The 19,402-nt window shown below is 44.1% G+C and overlaps 1 protein-coding gene across 5 annotated transcripts in view; it reads right to left on the bottom strand.

Moving 5' to 3' along the window:
• Positions 1-19,061, bottom strand: part of dgkg (diacylglycerol kinase, gamma) — a 122,502-nt gene extending 103,441 nt beyond the window's left edge. For 4 of the 5 annotated variants that reach the window (XM_072397530.1, XM_072397532.1, XM_072397533.1 and 1 more), the window contains exons 1-2: positions 18,652-19,061; positions 1,841-2,227 (exon numbers count right to left, since the gene is read on the bottom strand). In XM_072397530.1, coding sequence (XP_072253631.1) covers positions 1,841-1,907 — 67 coding nt within the window. In that variant the 5' untranslated portion in view covers positions 1,908-2,227; positions 18,652-19,061. Of the gene's footprint in view, positions 1-1,840; positions 2,242-18,651 lie in introns of all 5 variants that reach the window. The other variant, XM_072397531.1, reaches the window with a different exon arrangement.
• Positions 19,062-19,402: the final 341 nt, after the last annotated feature.

Genomic DNA, 19,402 nt, shown 5'->3' with positions numbered 1-19,402 from the left:
AGCAGCGGGTGGACAGACGCTGCTTTGACTAACAAATGTGGAGGACATCGTTCTGACCAGAGAGAAACCACAGATGAAGGATGTGGCAGGATGTCACCGGGCTGCTCCATTACAAAAAATACTGAGTAATCAAAGCCGAGGGAGGCCTGCAGCGACATGTGACCACAGGTGTCACTGAAATACGATCAGTGCCGAATAAGTCAGATAATAAGACTTAAAATAAGCTAAATAAATGTTTCTTCAGCTCGATACTCATAAAGTGTATTTACTGAGACACAAAATTCAATTATTTCCTCCAATTTAGCTTCAAATCTGCCTAATCAACTATGAATTACCCTTTAAAATTATTCTGCACTTACTGGACAGTAAATGCCTGATTGAGAGCTAACAGGTGTGTGGACTCAGCGGCCACTTTATCAGGAACACCTGTTCAATTACCTGTGAACAATAACAGCTGATCAGCCAATCCAGCAGCTCAGTGCATTTAGGCATGTGGAGGAGGTCGAGACAACCTGCTGAGGTTCAAACCGAGCATCAGAAAGGGGAAGAAAGCGGATTTAAGTGACTGGCTGGTCTGAGTACGTCAGAAACAGCTGATCCGCTGGGATTTTCACCCACAGCCATCTTTAGGGTTTACAGAGAACGGTCCAGAGTCAGAAAACCACATCTCTTTGTCTTTTCTGAAGCACTTTACCTTGATCTCTTCCATGAGATGAAGCAGGACAAAAAAACACCAGAAAAGACGGCTGAGCTGCAACAAAAATCCCACCAAACTGTGGGATGTGTGCAGATGTGCGTCTGCAGCAGCGAAGCTACAGAAATCAGCCAAAAGGACTCGATTTAATACGAGTAGAATGCCTAAAACACATATGTCAAACTCCGGTCCTCGAGGGCCGCTGTCCTGCAGGTTTTAGATGTTTCCTGCTTCAACGCAGCTGATTCAGATTAAATGAATCTCTTCAAAAGATTGTTACATTCTGCACAAACCTGCTAATGAGGCATTGATCTGAATCAGGTGCGTTGAAGCAGTAAAACATCTAAAACCTGCAGGACAGCGGCCCTCCAGGACCGGAGTTTGACATCCCTGGCTTATAATAATGAATATAAAAGCAACAAACAGGTCATATAATGCCAGAGGCTGCTCACACTGAGCCTCGTCGCTTCATATTTACATTTATGGTGAAAGGAACTTAAGGTTTTACATATAAAAACATTAAAAGTCACCTGTTTCTGATCAGATTCATCAACACATGACGTATCACACTGTGTCATTCTTTATGGAACAGAAACCGAGACAAATCGCTGCTTTTCACAGCGTAAAATGACTCGTGCTGTTGCTCATCTGAGGCTGAATTTACTGAATTTGAACATTTTTCATGCCTAATCTCTAAAATCTTAAAGGAGGTGCACTTTCTTTCTCACATGGCTGTAAATACTGAACAAATATTCTCCGTCTGACAGGAAAAGAGTGTTCAGAGAAACTCTTCTTCTTCTCAGTTCCATGTTTTCCTCTTTAATTCTTATTTCTATGACTCTTTATGCGAGTCTCAGCCTCTTTGGGACATTCACAGAGAGCTCTTTCCATTTGTCTTGCTCACATTCACACAGTGAAGGTTTATATTTCCTCAGAAAGCAGAAGAATTCACAAAGTGCTGCATGAAGTCTGCAAACACAACCATGACTGTGGGCCCCAGCTGGTTCAGCTCTATTGATGCACTCTCAGCCTCCTGCGGTTTAAAGCTTGAATGCAGCAATATTTGCTTTGGTAAACAAAGCTTATTATCAGCTGCACTTTATCCACAGCAACAAAAGAAGAAGAGCAGATTGGCTTTGGACTCACACTCGCTGTACTGCTGCAGCTGGCTGAACTCGGCCGGGCTCAGACACACCCAGCTGGCGTCTCCCATGCTGCCTGAGGCCGGGGGCCGGGCCCTGCGTCTGGATCTGTCTCGGGGGGGTTATCCTCGGGTCGTGTTGCGTGATGAGGCTGAGGAGAAGAAGCTTCCTGGTGACATCTCTGCCTCTTCACAACAAAAAGCACCTGGTGAGCACACAGGAGGCTCCTCCTCAGAGGAGGAGGAAGCTGGAGGCCGAAATATGAAAATAATGGATCAAAATATGTGGGTTTGGCTCAGAGTGGTTTAGATCCTGTGTGTCTGCAGCCGGGAGCATCAAATTGAGTCAGGCGCTGGTCCACGAAGCAACTCCTCTTCATCCCTCAGAGCTTCTCAAACCTCCGATCTGCAGGGAGAACCAGGAAGAAACACATCAGTGGAGATAAAAACACAAAGATCAGAGCTGAAAGCTGTTAACAGACAGAAGAGGAAGAACAGGGAGGAGGAGGAACAGGAGGAAAAGATGTGGGAAGCATCTTAAGAGCAGAGGAACAGATAAATCAATGCAACACATATTAAAGTAAATGTGAGGCTCAGACACCCAAAGCAACCACAGACTGACTGGTTCATGGTCACTTAGTAGCTGCTTTGTGTCCACTTTTGGTGATTTAGTGTCTCATTTTCCTTGTTTTAGATCTCTTTCTGGGTTTGTTGCTTTGTTTGTTGTCACTCTTTTGTTCCTTTGCATCTCTTCGCTGCCATTTTGTCTCCTTGTGGTTGTTTTGTGGCCAAATTTTGGTTGTTTTCGAGTCTTACTTTGCATTATGTTGAGATTATGTTGCATATTTTCAGCCCAGTCTTACCAGAAAATGCGAAACGGGAACATTTGTCCACACATCTAATATGCTGCAGCTTGAATCCAGGCTTAAAATAATGATTTTTTTGTAAAATGTGAGTCTAACCATGTACATCGAACCCCGAACTGCAGCCATTAGTTGGTGGGAGTGAAGTGGAAAGGTGAAAAGGCTGTTGGAGGTCAGGATTTGAACCAGCGACCTCACACTTGAGGCTTAACGCCACCAACCAACAGCTCTTTTCACCTTTTATGGTATTTTTTGTCCCACTCAGCAGTGGCGACTGTAGGCTTTATTGCAGGAGTGGAAACATCATCAGCGGTGTGACAGCAGCTGAGTCGCTGTGGAGAACTGAGCTAATGAGCCTGGATTTTACTGGGAAACAGAAGCACAACTCAGATCTGAGGAGACCTCATGTAAAACATCACGAGTTTCAGGGTAAAAATCCTTCAGGACTCAGCTGAGATGTGGGTCTGCTGCTCTGTGCAATAAAAACAATAAAAAATGTGCTTTAGATGCTTCAGCTGCTGCAGTCTGAACTCACTGTTGCACCAAAATGATGTGGCATCATGTGGAGCTAATACAGGAAATCACTTTATTTCCTGAAGCTTTCTTTCCTAAAACAAAGAGAGAAGGAAAGGAAGGAAGGAAGGAAATAATCAAGGAGCCTCTTTTCCTTCGTATTCAGCGTTTGAACAGCTCTGATCATGGCTGCGGATGCTTTCACTCAGTGAAGAAGGTTTCTAAGTAAATCAGACCGAGACCAGCTGACGGTTTCAGCCTCTGCTGAAAGCGACCGGTCTCCGGAGTAAAAGTGCAGCAGCTGATGGGATCCATCGGCCTCTGGAGGACTCCATGTTTGTGCTTCTTGTGTTAATTGAAAATAAGAGGAGTTTTAACCGATGCCGGAGCACACAGATGGGAGATAAACTGACTCGGATCCACCAGGGGAAAAACAAAAGCTTATTTTTAGAAACTGGTTTCGTCTGACAGAAGAAAACTGCTGTTGTTTGGAACTATTCAGAGATCAGGTTAGCATAAAAACACCGGGGAGCACGTACTAATCTGTGATCTTAAATGGTTAAATATTAAACTTATTTTTACTGGAACACACTGTCATGTGAGATCAGAGCTGAGTTCAGTCTATTACAACCAGACTTTGTAAAAAGAAACGCTGTTGAAGGAGGCGTGGAGGAGAAAAGAGCGCCACAGACGTGCACGTCAGGATGGGCCGAGCTGTGGAAACAAAAACAAATATCTACAGATTACATTTAACAGGCCTGCCCTGTGTTATAAATAATCAGCAAAGCACAGCAATCAATTATAATAACAGCATGAATTTATTTAATTTGGTAATAAACATCCAACCGACCAAGACAAGACTTTCCAAAAACAGCTGGAACTGCCACAATTTAAAGATATTAATGAGGTAAACAAAGAACTACAAACAGTCTTTCAAACAGCTGATTTTTAACCCTGATCTGGTCCTAAAGCAGCCTCCCTGACAGTCTGTGAGGAGCAAAGATGTTCAGAGGAGCTCCAGTTTGTGTTTAAAACAATGTTCCTCAGAGAAAGACTGGAAGGGATCTGCATATTTCTGCCTCTACAGAGCAGAAAATCATTAAAGCATTCAGGGAATCTGGAGGAGTTTCAGTGTAAAGGACGAGGGAGCAAGCCTAAGCTGGACCCCGTGACCTCTGACCCCTCAGACGCTGCATCAAGAACCGTCATTCATCAGCAGCTGATAGAAGCACATGGACAAGGGATTACTGTGGAAACCTTTGTCAAGCACCACAATACAGAGTTCCATTCACAAGCTTTACTGTGCAGGAAAGAAGCCTGATGTTAACCTCGTCCACTTCTCTGGGCTCGGAGGCGTCTGGGATGGACCGTCACACGGTGGAAACGTGTGCTGTGGTCAGACCCATCAGTATTCCACATCTTTGCTGGAAGAAATGGAGCAAAGAGCAAAAGCAGCATCCAGCCTGCTGTCAGCAGCCAGTCCCTGCAGCCAGGCTCTGTGATGGTATGGGGTTGGATCAGGGGGCAAAGCTCATTTCCACTTCTGTGACGGCAGCATTAATGCAGAAAAGCTCCCTGAGATTTTACAGCAACATATGCTGCCTTCAAGGCCCCATCTTTTCCTGGGACGTCCCAGCATTGTTCAAGCAGACCATGGAAAACCACATTCTGCCACAGTCCAAAGGCCTGGCTGAGGAAGAAGAGGTACGGGTGCTGGACTGGCTGCCTGCAGTCCTGACCTGTCCCCAGCAGAGAAACAACCACCCCCCCGCACTGCTGCACACCTTAAGACCTGTTTAAGGAGGAATGGGACAAAATAACAGCTGGAACTCTGCATCACCTGGTTTCCTCAGACCATGGAAAACCTGTTTTTTTGTTTAATTAAATAGCATTTTCCATTCTGTCTTAGCTTTTCTGATCCCGGGTTTGAGTCCAGTCTATTTTTTTCTGGACATGCAGGTTTCCTTTCTACTCAAACAAAGATGCCCCGACCTTTAACCCTCTATTTTCCGCTTTTAACCACGAATCCAGCTCTCAGAGCGTCACATCCCCTTCATCAGCTGCTCTCCTCGCTGCTGGACGGGCACTAATGGGCTGCACATGTTCGTGTTTCGTGATGTTCTCATACAAAGGGAACAAAGCGGAGGTCTGTACGTGCACGCTGCCAGTGCATGACACAGAGGGATGAGGCATGTGCCAATCGAGTGCACGGGGCCTCCCCTCTGAGCAGAGAGGGATTCTGTTTTGCTCGCCAGGTTGCCCGGCAACTGTGACGTCACTGGAGCTCACAACAACAAGAATGGGATAGGAATAGAGATCGCTCCAGCTGCAGCGAACAGATGTGCCGACGTGACACGGATCCTCTCTGCGCATGTGCTCTCAGCATGAATAAAGCATAAAGATCTTTTATGAAAACACAGAGCTGGGGTTCAGGTCCTTAAAGCAACAGTTTGACCTTCCAAACTGACTTAGATCCGAGCTCAGTCAGCCGCTTTAAACGGACCGAGCATCAGAACCAGCAACTGAAAACGTAGGAAGAAGCACTTTAGATGGGATTCATGGGATTTTACAAGCTTAATGAGCTGAAGCTTAGTTTTTCTACCTGGTCTCTATAGTATTTCTGCTAAATTTGTGTTTTTCCTGCAATCTAGAACACAAAGACTTGTAACATTCAGTGTTCAGGCAGTTAGAGGCTCTGTTTTAGGGCAAGTGACGTATTCCTGAAGCCTAAACAGAACTGGGAGTAAAAAGTTTGTTCAGCTAAAGACATTTTATGGGGTTGATCAGGAGATAAAGTCGGCTCACCAGTCCCTCCAGTGTCCGAATGTGACCTTTTCACCTCTTAGCCTTTGTGTCCACCTACACCAGGGATGTCAAACTCCGGTCCTGGAGGGCCGCTGTCCTGCAGGTTTTAGATGTTTCCTGCTCCAAAACACCTGATTGAGATCAATGCCTCATTAGCTGGTTTGTGTGGGGCAACTGGGGCAGGTCTGGGGGGTAAATATCCTCCTTTTTGTTTAGTTTTTCTGTTTTTTTGTGGTGAAAATAGATCCTCCAAAGGAACTATTTCCTGGGATTGTTGGGGTTAAACAGGCTGAATCAGTCTTTAACAACTCATTTATAGATTTATATAGAATTATAGAGTTTTCTTTATGGCAGGGATGTCAAACTCCGGTCCTGGAGGGCCGCTGTCCTGCAGGTTTTAGATGTTTCCTGCTCCAACAAACCTGATTCAGATCAATGCCTCATTAGCTGGTTTGTGCAGAATGTAACAATCTTTAGAAGAGATTAATTTAATCTGAATGAATCTCTTCATTCAGACAGCGGCCCTCCAGGACTGGAGTTTGACATCCCTGACCGCCACAAAGAAAAGGTACAAATAGAAACCGCATCACACCAAACGGATCAGCTGATTGGATGAGCAGAAAGTCCGGTTCGCTCTGCTGGGAGAAGAGTTTCCCCCTTTATCACTGCACTAGAAACCATACAGCCACAGAATATTCATTAGTATCATTTCAGGTTTCATTTCATTTCAGGTTCAACGTATTTATGATAACTTTGGGTTGCTTTCACATGACGTCACATTGCTGCAAAAACCAGAAGGAGGACAGGAAGTGAACTGAGGATCATGTCTGTTTTGTGTGGTTTACGGAGGCTCGAATCGTTCTAACGGAGAAAAGGAAAAAGGGTTTTTTAGAGCATCATAGATAGTCACAAAGGTGAGAAATGTAACCGATGGTCAACCTTGGTCTGCAAAAAACTACATCCAACCAGAGTCATTTCTTCAATAAGAGCAGAGACTGAAGCTCAAGGAAAACCAACAAAGACGGTCTGAGTGTTGGATCTCCAACAGGCAGCTGAGAGCCGGGATCTGAAGCAGACAGACGAGTGTTTCGCTCCATCTCAGGGAGTTTACCTTTAAATATGAAGGACTAACATCGTCCTTAACATGTGTTGCATGTAGCCTCCCTCGGCAAAGCAAATGTGTTTGGAATAAACAGTGTTCAGATTATAATTCTGCAGCCATAATGGACAGGACAAGGGGAAAAAAGATGTGTTGCATGTTTGTTGACATTATAGCCGCAGATGCTAGCTGCTAGCTGCTAGCATCTTAACACATAAGAACAAACACTTAACCTGGCGAAGACCAAATGCTAATCACCGTGGAGCCGTTTGGTACCAAAGTTGTGGATCCACCCACTGACAAAAAATTATAAGCCTCCAGACTTTTATATGCTTCATCTGCTGTTGGGTGTAGTAGGATGTCCGAAGGACCAGATACTTTGTGATGTCAACAGCATCAATAGTCGGAAAATCTTTAGGTTCTGTCGAAAAGTCACGTGGAACATATTTGTTGATTATTTGTTTGTATCTTTGTCTCCAAACTGGCTCTAAATCCGTACAAAACGGACTTTCTGCAACGGTTTTCTCCATTTTTACTTCCTGCCTCCATCTGACCTCCCGCCGCCTTTATTCATCATAATCATGCGACTGAAACCCAGCCTTATAAAATCCTCCTCATTCTCATTGGGCTTTCTTCTGTGTGACAGCAGGGATGGACTGGGACCAAACCGCCCCCCCATAGTTAGGCTGCTATATTGTCTGTCATAAGAAAACAGAAAAATCACCGTGGACCGGAAGGCCGTTCTATGGAAAGTAAAATTAGGTCCTTTTTGGTGTTAATTTGTGGGTTAATTGTCTCATCAGGTGCAACTGTTAACAAGCAGGGAGCAATAAAGTTATTGATAAGAGTGACAGGGTAATTACCCACTAAGTTCTAATGGTGCAAATCATGTATTTTTACTCATTTCTTTATTGCTCAAACTGCAAATCACAGAATTCCCAAATGTTGTTGGATGTAAGCGTAATAAGGGAAAGAAAGCCAGAAAGCGTTCCTTTGTTTTACTGCCTGTGAGTAAGTGAAACTGACCTGAGGACAGCCGGCTGTAGTGAAACTGCTGCTTTCGTGCTGTGGTTTTAACAGAGACTCTCGGTCTCAGGGCTTTTTTACACCTCCTCCCCGGCACATTATGTTCACTCAGTCTGTTTCCTTCCGAAAAAGCAGCTGCAACGAAGTTTTTATTCCAAAATGTTTTATAAAAGGCGCGTAAAGACGCTGCCTGACCTGATACACAGAGAGGCGGGTCCATCTTTGAGTTTCCCAAGAGAGCATTAAGATAATAAATATCTCTCAGAGTGAAGCAGGAAGCTGATCATGACCCTTTTATCACCATTCACTTCATCACAGCTCTCCTGTCTGCAGAGAGCAGCGCTGCCAAATTAGGCTACTGATGATTATTAGGGTGATAACACTGAAGAGGAGGGACTGTAAACACAGGCAGGAGCTCTGGCATACAGCGATTATGTTCACAGAGGGAAGATGGGGACGAACAACACCAGTCGAGTCTTCACAGCCACAAATTTAGGTTTTAGAGGCCAAAAATGCCACACAGAATACGTCAAACCGGCATCCTGCTGAGGAGGACCGAGCAGGATGCTGCGGGCTGAGCAGGACTTCTGCACAGGAAGATATCTGCGGCAGGAAGCCAGACGACTGCGCTGCCATATGATTTAATGGACAGGAGCAGCAGCTCTTCAGTGTCAAACATCAGTCACTTACAGCAGAGGCATAATCTTCCTGATCCAAGCACTTCTAAATATAGACACGCTGAAATAAGTGGGTCGTAGCTTACTGAGCAACTCTGGAACCAAAAAACTCCGGCCTGACGTGCACCTGCGTGACGTAACGGCTCCGTGGTTCTGATGCTCTCATGAAATGAAGCTAATTTTCATGAATGTTATTGATTGGATGCGGGCGCAGCTGCACACGTCAGTTCAAGCCTTCGGGCTGCTGTCGAGCCGCTTCAGCTGGAATTAAATGTTTAAACACTTGTGCTTTGGAAACACTCATAATACAGAGCAATTACAGCGCTGCCCATAGCTATAAGACACACACACAGCGACAAACAGCTGGGGAAACCTCAGAAATGGAGCTAAAATCACAGAACAAACAAAACCAGCAGAAAACAACGGATGTTTTGGGCCTGCAGCCCCCCCCCCCGGTCCTTCCTGAGCGAGGATGGTGAAGTTGAAGGTTGCGTCAGTGGCACTTTAACAGGAATCTCGAGTTCTTTCTCAGACGTCAGTCACACAAATGAATGATCACAACAGCGAGCATCCTGGGAAACACACACAGCTACAGCCTGAGCTCAGAGTGCGTTTTTGCTGTTTGCTCAGCTGAACTTCAGTTAAAGCTGCTTCTCGTGTGTTTTCTTTGACTTTAAAGCGCCGCACACCTGCAGTCACCCGTCTGCTCGGGGTCGGATTTGCATTTCCCCTCGTGGGCGTGTCTGCACATCATCATCATCATCATCATCACTGATGTCTGAAGAGGTTCCAATAAAAAAGAAAAGCAGAGGATTCCACAGGTTTCCACAGTTCAGGCCAGTTTCTTCCGCTCTGATCACACATTTGGGTCAAAGGTCAAAAATCGGTTTCCTCCGGAGTTTATGGCTGACGCGTGTTGTCCAAAGCGAAACCATGAAAGAAGTGTGTCCTCCACGATGATTGATTTTACAGGTTTATTCGCCAAAGTACAAAAAATAAAAAGTTTTCCACTGACACTGTAACCAATTATACACACTTCAAAACACGTCTTCTACGTTTTCTGGTATCAACTAAAGTATCAACACGGTCCTGTCACTCTCCCGTGATCCACAGCCCAGATCCTAATCATGATGCCTTGAACCGCCACCTTCTTAAAGATACAGGTGCTTACTGTCATCTGCTTCACTGAAATTATGAGAGTTTATGTAAAAATGATAAGTAAATAATCATGACTTCAATTAACTTATCTTTAAATCATTAAACTGCCATGAAATCCAAATACATTCTCCATAATGAACTGAAACGTACTATGATTTATATCAATCATATGGCACCTACAAAGGTCCCGGAGAAACAATAACGACTGATGACAACAACATGAACACGTCAGTAAAGAAGAGTTAGAAAACTGGCTCAAGTAAGGTTCTCAGATCCTCTGAAACCTCAGTTTAGAGCATTTAAATAGTGAGTAATAAGCTTTATTTGTACAGCACCCTTCACAGACCAGGGTCACAAAGCTCTTTACAGTTATAACAGAGCAATAAACAGGAAATACATACAATTTTAAATTTAAAAGGCCAAGACAACTCAGTAACAATCATATCAGCCCCAAGACAACGAAGCAAAAAACTAACCATATAAAAAGGTCTTAAGTTGTCTTTTAAAGGAGTCGACAGACTCATCCAAAGCCTGGGAGCAACAGCTTGGAAGGATCGGTCTCCTCTGGCCCGGCACCATCAGTCAGTTCTGATCCACAGACCTCAGATCCCGAGCTGGGGTGTGAGGCTGGACCAGAACACTGATGTAGGATGGAGCCTTAAAGGTTAAAGGTTAAAACCAGGATTTAAAAATGTATCCTCGAGGAAACTGGCAGCCAATGAAGGGCTTTAAGAATCGGGGTCATGTGAGTCCTCCTATTAGAGCGGGTCAGAATTCAAGAACTCGTTTGAGTTCTTGGGTTTCAGGATTCAGGATTAAAGCCTTTTTCTGTTATCCACAGCAGACTATGGTTGATCTTTCAATAGAGGGAGAAAAGAAGCAGAGTTTTAAGTGTTTCCACCAAAACAAAACTGAGAAACGGGTGTTTGAAAGTGAATTAAAACAAAAACTATGAGCCAGTAAAAATTAAAGGAAAGCCTGGAAAAGCATCTTTGGATTATCTGCCCTCCGTGAACTTTCCAACATGTCCGACACAGACTCAGCTCAGCGGCGAGATACGCTCAGAGCGACCAGCTTTCTGATGCCCGAGTGTAAAAACACTGTGAATGTCATGCATCGAAGCACCGGGATCACTGTTTCTGATCTCTGCTCTGCTTTAGAATTAAACCCAGCACTCGTTTCTTCACTCTGAACCCGCTCACGGAAATGAGTCTCATTTAAAAACCCCGACAGCTGAAAAAAATCAGCACAGAAGACCCATCAAAACGAGTTTGGTAAGTTAGAAAATGGAGGAAGCAGCTTGCTGTCCTGCTAATGCAACAGTGGAAAAACTGTCGTTTTACAAATGTTTGGACAACCCTAAACAATGTCTCCAGGCCGCAGAAATCGAATGTAGGACAGCCCGACTTGTCAGCCTAATTCCACTTCCTCCCCTTGGTGCCTTCAGAGCGAGCCGTAGTGGTTGTCCAACACCAACTGAAGGGTTAGATGACAGCTACACCTCTAAGTGGGATTCTGTCTGTGCAAAATGGAGGGATGAAGCCAGGGGCCGGGACTGGGCCGTCATTCCTTCTTCTTCGGTTTGTAAATTTGATCTGCGGTGACACATGGCTTTATAAACTATTCCCAGATCCAACAAAAGCAACAAGAACACAGAAGGCAGGAAATGGCCACTCCAAGTTTAAAGTTTCTGCTCCTGGAGAGCAATTTAGTCCCAAAATGAACCACTTCTCACACAGGAGAAAACATTTAGCCTCCTTCTATTTGAGGTTTGACATCATCAGAGGGCAGGGACAAAGGTGAACGGGCCAAAGATGCAGTTCAGGACCAATTTAGAACTAATATTGTCTCAGAGATTGAACTATTCGGGGCCGCAGCTTCATCTTTAACCATAAAAGGGCTGCTGCTCCTTCCATGTAAAGACTTGAGATGAGGAACATGCTCCACAAATCACACATTATTCCTGCTCCACGTCCCGGACTATCTTCACTTCTTGGCCCATGCTGTCACAGCTCACTGTTTCCACTGAATCCTTTTTAAAAAGATTGATCTACGCTGTGAAAGCTCTTTCCATCTGCTAATTTTTCGGCTGTTCGTCATCTGCTGAACTTCCAGCACAATCGAGTGTCCGCAGCAGGTGTTCGTCGTCCCAGTTATGTGGAAAAGAGAGTGAAATGAGACGCCTGATCTGCCGAGATCGACGGCACACAGCTGAGCATTTGCAACTGTCAAACCATCTGAAAACACTGTAGATTGATCTGTGATTAGCTGAGCTGCAGGCGAGGCTCGCATAAAGGTTTCTGTTCTCCAACCTGCCGGGGATGGAGCCTCACAAATACCACAAGTATTTATGGAAGGCCTGGGTGTCATGGCAACTGGGTGATTTTGTGTGAAATGCAGAGGGGAACGGAAAGGCCAAGATATACTGACTGCAGTGTGGTCAGAGAAGCACAGCAACCGGTGTGAAGTCACAGCTTTACGTGTCGGTTTCTCCTGCCGGTGACAGCTCCTTCAGAGATGGATCCAGGCGCCCAGAACAGTCCCCACACGATGCAAGCAAGCAGAGATCTAAACTCTGGGATCAGCCTGCAGGACGGAGGCTCGGACGCAGCAATTTGAATATAAACAAAATACCAGAGAAAGAAAGGCACCAGCATGGGCTGTGACACTTTTCTGTGATTCCTCCAACTTCAAAGGGTATTGATTCTGCTGGTTTCAGGCTTTTACATCACAATCAGCTGCAGATTGAACCTCAACTGATTTCAAAACTGGCCGTGAAACCTTCAAATCTCACTCAATCAAATGTGCCTTAAAGCCGAAACATGAAAGCCCTGCGAAGGGGCAAAATTCAGCCTGCTGCTGAGAAGTGAACAGAGATTATTCCTGTCAAAGCAGCTGCTGATCTCAACAATGAGCTGATACATAATGAGAAGGCTGGGTGGCTCACTAATGCACCGATGCTGGTAACCAGCGGATGTGGAAGAAAAACAAAAAGGTCTGAGCTCTCATGTCTGTGGTCAAACCAGTTGCTCCTAAATTTGGAGTTTTGACCTTTATGGTGAATAAAATGGGTGCCATGAGGGCTGCAGGGTTAGTTGCAGCGAAAGATTCATGAAAAAGTTCATTTAACTCAAAGAAAGCACAAAACTCTAAGTCCAGTGTGACAGTCCAGCTTTTAAAATAAGGTGTCAACACAAACTACCTACTGCAGCAAACACAGAAGTAATGAAAAATACACAATTATGGAGTAAGATGCATTTACAATGTTCATAGATTAATAAAAAATAATAAAATACTGACTACTGGCAATAAATTAAATCATTCCTGCTGCTCTGAAACATTTCAGCTCATTGAGCATAAAGGTCTGAATACTGAAATTCTCCAAATTTAGGGCCACAGAGTTGAAAATAACTGATTTCTGGGCTCCATCCAGCCGAGTCAGTCACTAAAAAACTGGGTTGTTTGGTTCCACACATGTTGCCACTGTGGGAATAAAGATTAACCGACACAAAACCCATAAACTGAGCACAATGGGCCATTAAATGGTTGACGCCCAAATTAAAATACAGTTGACTAAAGTTTTGCTTTAGATCCTACAAGAAAATCAAAGCAAGATTCAGTGTTTAATTCAGTCTAATTCAGTGTTTGTGCGCATCCGAGACTGTAAAGATGCGAGCTGAGCGCCAATTAAACGGCACGTGCCAGATGACCTGCTCTGATCTGAAGGCAAACATCTAACATCTGTAAATAATTCAGATTTTATAAGAAGGAGCATTGAGGAGGATCATCTGAGGTAGATCTAGACTCACTCGGTGAGAGAAAATGGTGGATCTCTGGATGCTAACACAGCTAGCACAACAACGACGACTTAGATACTCCTCAGCGAGGTCAAAGGTTACAGCATGTGCTGTCTGGTTTATAGATATATTTTACAAACTTACAGCGTGGTTGAGAGCTTCAACATGTTCTGAACATATATTAGAGCTGCGGTGAAAGCTATCGATCGTATTTCACTGACAAACAAGAACTAGCAAATTAGCCTTTGCTAGTTTTTCTTGCTAAAAATAAACAGAAATACTGTGAGTCACTGAAGGTAGATAAGCAATGCTACATTTATATAAATGACTAAATGTGTCATATTCTTTCTTCCATTTCCAGAGCCTTCCCTGATTTTTTCTTAGCATTCTTAGAGCAGCTTTATACCTTCAGCGGCGCTCTCAGCCTCTGCTAGCTGTGTTTCATCAGAGACGCGCAGTCCTGCTGCAAGCTAACGATGGTGATGATGCTACATGTTGACTTCCGCCTTTTACACAGCGGAGCAAAGCTAAAGGACCAACAACAGCAGTAACACAACCAAGAGCAGCCCTTCGAGCTGTTTGCTCCAAATGCATCTTTACAGATCCAGGTTCTGTGCATTTATCTGCGTTTGGTTTTATTTCATAGTTTTAAATGTGGCACACTGACCAAAAAGTGTTGGTTGTTCTTAACCCGAACCTGAAGGTTGCAGAGGGTTTAAACAAATCTGTGACCATGTGTCTAATATCAAAGTCTCAGATTTATGCACAACAGCTGGATCAGACTGAAGATTCGATGTCTTTAAAGGAAAGACCTTTCCAAAAAGGACAGAATCAGACATATTGGCATTAAGGAATTAAGTAAATGTCTCTATCATTCTGATTCCTGGTTCGGATTTATTCAGAACGAGTGTTGAAAGCAATGAGTGTGTTTATTTTTAGCAGATGCCAGAAACAGTCACACGGCTTTGGACCTGACAATTGTTCCCCTTCGACATGTCATCACCAGGCTGCTGCAGACTGAAACTCCTGCTCTGCTCAGAGCTGTAAGGAAATGATTCATGCAAACAGAAAGGCTTCAGTATGCTTTGGATAAACTTTGTGTTAAACAGAGTCTGAAACAGAGCGGGTTCCTTAATCCTCTTCATGTAGGTGTGTTGTGTGATTAAAGCCCTCCTGCTTTTAGCGTCCTTTTATAAATGCCTCGAAGGATGAACTACAACAGAGGTGGTGGGTTACAGCCACAATATGCCTAATTTGTCTTGACCTTTACAGTCTTTATGTGACGACCAGGCTCTGAGAGGGAAGTCGATTAACGCCATTAAACCAGTTGTGGTTTGGATTTTTACTGCTTAAAGTGTTTCAAGGAAATATTTTTAGCATTTCTTGAAAAACAAATGAAGAAGAACCAGTTAAAGCTGCCTAACCACGGAAAGAAGATGGGGCGAAACCCTCCACAGACCTCTGCGTCACGGCCAATTACGTGCTGCTTCACAACCAGACAAAACACTTTCTCATGAAACAGTTCCAGTTTCTCATACTGTTTAATGATGCTGACTGAATAACTTTCACTTTTTGTGAATCTGCCGTAAAGATTTCATCATCTAGGAGCCTTAATTTCCTTGAAAACTGGTGCTGATGACAGAAGTTCATCCTAATGTGATGCCACAGGATGTAAAAGAGATACAAATAAAATGCGCTTTGACTGTTTTCAGGAGCTTTACAGCCGAGTGTGACCATGTTTCAGTAGAGAACAACCAGCTGAATCCAGAAGTTAAGGCGTTGTCTGTTCCACATGTTAAAGGGAAGTAAGCATGAAGGGAAGTTAGAGCATGTTTTAATCAAATAATAGCAACGTTTAAAGAGATTACATGATATTTACTTTGCTGAAATTTGTAAATAGAAGCCAGAAGGACCTTCCTCCCGTAGAGTTTTAGTGCATCGTGAAGCATTTTAATTTGAACAAATGGACACCTGGATATTTGCAGAAAATGATGCCCAGGCTTTGTTTGCAGTTCTGCTTTTGCACATGTATCCACAGCAGATAATAATCAGCCACATATTCATTCTTACATGCTGTGGAAATTGATTTCCAGCATGTTGAGAACAACTCTTGATGATTGTTTAAGGACAAATCTCAGTCCAGGTCCTAATGAAGCTGAGGTAAATGCTACAGAGTTATTACAAGAAGTCTCACATGCAGCTTATCTAAAACATCTCCAAAGTAATCTCAGTTCATGGTTTCTGCTGGAGCTCAGGTCCCGTGTGACACGAATTTCATCATATTCACCAATCCTCAAAGGCCCTCAGTCATTGAGTTACCTGCAGTCCAGATGTTTGCAGCTGCACAGATCGAAAGGTGGTGCATGGAGGCTTGTTAAAGGAACAATTCGCTGTTATCCACATCTCAACAATTCTCCGTAGAAAGAGATCAAGGACTGCAGATTGATGAATGTGTGAAAATCTTCACTGCAGCACGATCCTGTTGCTTTATGGACATATTTGATGGCGTCTCTCTGGCCTCTTCAACTTGACAACGAATTCATGTGCAGGGCTGTGCATGTGCAGGGCTGTGCATGTGCAGGGCTGTGCATGTGCAGGGCTGTGCATGTGCAGGGCTCACACGGAGGTTTTTTGTGTTAATCCCACCACTGTAGGCGGAGTCAAAGAGGAAAAGGGGCTCAGATTGAACCCTTCAGGCTCTCTGAGGGGAATGAGAACCGATGAGCTCCTCGAAGGACCATATACCTGCTCTTGTTGCTTTCATGCCACAGATAGCTTGTTCACAGATAAAAAAAATCCCATAATTCCACCTCAACGTGATTTTAAGAACAGTTTTTTAAATGGATGTCAACAAGGTTTTTATTTATGTGTTCAATTAATCACAGTTAAGTCATCTGGACCAGTCACGGTGCAGAAGGTTCCCCTCATGCAAGGAGAATACTTACACTGAGGTAGAAGCTAAAAAACAACCTACATGTACAGCTCTATCAGCCACAGTTCCTCCAGCGTTTGGTTGATGTAAAGAAAAGGTCATAATTTGGAGTAAAATTCACCATTTTTTACAAAATGACAGAAAGCTGCAACACAACATATAATCTCCACATATGCATTACATTATTATTATTAATATTATATTATTATTATTCCATAATGTCAAATAAACGTGCTACGGTCTGCGTTGAAAGTATTTTGTTTTGTTCCCTCGAACAGACCTCGACAGACTGATTGTTACGTTTCCAGCACATTTTCTGGTAAAAACGTTGTCGTCTGTGGCTGTTTAAGGTACATGGGTGGGTTTTACACCACCTACACCCACTGATAAGTGGATTCCCTCGCTGTGTTATTCGTGATAATTCGATGCACACAGCAGAATTTTATTTAACTGGAAGGAAAAGAACTGCGAAAACTGCCAATAGATTTCCTTCTATCCAAAAATAAATGCATTTATTTATACGTTGACCACTAGGGGGCATCGTCTAAATATCATACAGAATTAGCACGTGGAAACACCGTGTTTACGTTGCCATGTGGCGACCGATCACAGGATAAATATGTTATTATTGCTCAGCATCGAATAAAGACCAACCTGCACAAAACTGATCCCACATAAGTTTGGTTTTATATGACTGAACCAAGACATCGAATCACAGCTGAACTAACGGCGTAGTTTCCACTGCAGTGTTCAAAGCTGTTGACTCAGTTTGTGGCGGTAATGACTCAGTTCAACCCCAGGATCTGCTTTGATAACTTCAGGTTATCACTTAGTCATCTAAAGAGTTACAGTAAACCACCCGGTTCGTACGTTTATTGTTAAAAACATACACGTGCCTCATAAAATCAGGTTAATCTTCAATTCAGGTTGTGGCGGAAATTACAGGACTCAATTTGAGAGTCAGCGCCCTCGTCCTAATCAGGCAGACAGACGTTCACCTCTTAATCCTTTTGATGAATTACTGTGTGATAGCTCATCATCTGGAGGCTTCCAGCTCCATCCTCACGGAGCTGCTCTGACCCAGCAACAGCGTGCACACATGGCCTGACTGAGCACACAGGTGATGGGAAGCCTTCCTGGGACTCAGGACGTGAGCAGCATATCAGAGAGCTCCAAAACCACCGTCTTCCTCGCTCTCCTCGTCCCCTGATTCGCTCAGCTGCCACGGGGTCCTAAACGTTTATCATCCACCAAGTGGATGCTGTCAAGGAATAAATAACCATCACGTTTAGTGATTGCTTGATGAGATTTAATTAGCCGTGGCGACTGGAGATTAATCAGCCGCCTCAGACCGAAGCCCAGAGAAGGTAGCTGGGATTCACGGATATGAGTGAAAACCCGGTAGTTATTAGCTGAAGATTTAAAAATAACTGCATTGAATTAATTAGCAGCAGATGCAATAAAGTAATATGTAGATAAATTGGTCGGTCAGAACAGGACAAAGCTGTACTTGCAGAGACTGCATCTCCTGGCAAAGTGCAGCCTTTTCATTTCATTCAAAGAGGCGTTTTAAATGTGTTTTTCCTGGAAAAAGGTGACCCGACCCAGAGAGTCGGTGTCTGCTGCTGTCATCAGATACCAGCTGATCAGACTACAGTATTGATCCCAGTTTGCTTTGTGGCTCAGCTGATTCCTCAGCTACACTGAGTCTGAGCCTTTTTGTTTTTAATCCATCTCCACACACCTTCTGTTCAACTACAGCAACACAAACCCTCAACAAGAGGAGAATCCGTCCCCTCTGGCTCAGACGTCCTAATGCAAGGAAAAGTTGGGGAAATGATCAAAGCAAAGACAAGGTTTAAGGAGCAAAGACAGATCAGACGGCAGGAAAAACAGCCTTCTCATTCAGGTGGAGCTGACACAGAACTGGGAGCCTGAGTGATCACATGTAAGTCTCTCCTACCTGTGGACCCAGCTGCTGCCACTTTAGTCCATCTAACATCCCTGTTCGGCGGTTTGGTGAAGCTGCGCGAACAGACCTCCGGTCGGGCAGCCAGGATGTGGAGTCGTGCTTGTTCTGGGCTGGTGTCTGGTTCCCAGCAAGCTGCCTTCGAGACGTCCTCTCTGCAAACACTCAGCTACATGCAGCACGACAGCAGAGCCACTGGAGCCTCAGCGGGGACAACATCCCTCCCATCCACCCCGAATTCATTAAACCTGCCTCTTTCCTCCCTCTGCCAGCCCTCCCTTTCTTCCCTTCTCTGCCTCGGTCTTTCTGACTCTCATGTGCGCATGTTTAATGCTCCGTTTGTGTTTCTGCTTCCTCGTGTTCAGCTTCCTCTCTCGCTCTCTTCCCTCTTTCTGTCTCGCTGATCAACATGCTTCTTTCTGCTCTTTTTATTTTCTTTTACAGCCAATAAAGAAGGGAGGATTTTAATTTGGCTTCTAACAAAAAGGCAAAAATGCACAAAAGTACAGGTTTAAAGTTCAAACAAGCCAATGATAAAGCAAATGTAAGCTAAAGATGAGATGCGTGGGCTGTTTTTGAGTGATTTTTGAGTGAAAATTCAATCAGTCAGGTTTCCATTTATTAGCAAAGAACGTCAGAAGTGACTCGGATAAGTTTCCATTAACTAGTTTGAGATGAATAAACTTGTAGTTTCACCAGAGTCAGAGCCTATGACCACCCATAGGCAG

This window comes from Leuresthes tenuis, unplaced genomic scaffold (genome assembly GCF_036924035.1).
Source record: "Leuresthes tenuis unplaced genomic scaffold, fLeuTen1.0.hap1 SCAF_12, whole genome shotgun sequence".
Taxonomy (NCBI): Eukaryota; Metazoa; Chordata; class Actinopteri; order Atheriniformes; family Atherinopsidae; genus Leuresthes; species Leuresthes tenuis.
The sequence above is the reverse complement of the archived record's forward strand: the minus strand, read 5'-3'. Positions and strand labels throughout refer to the sequence as shown.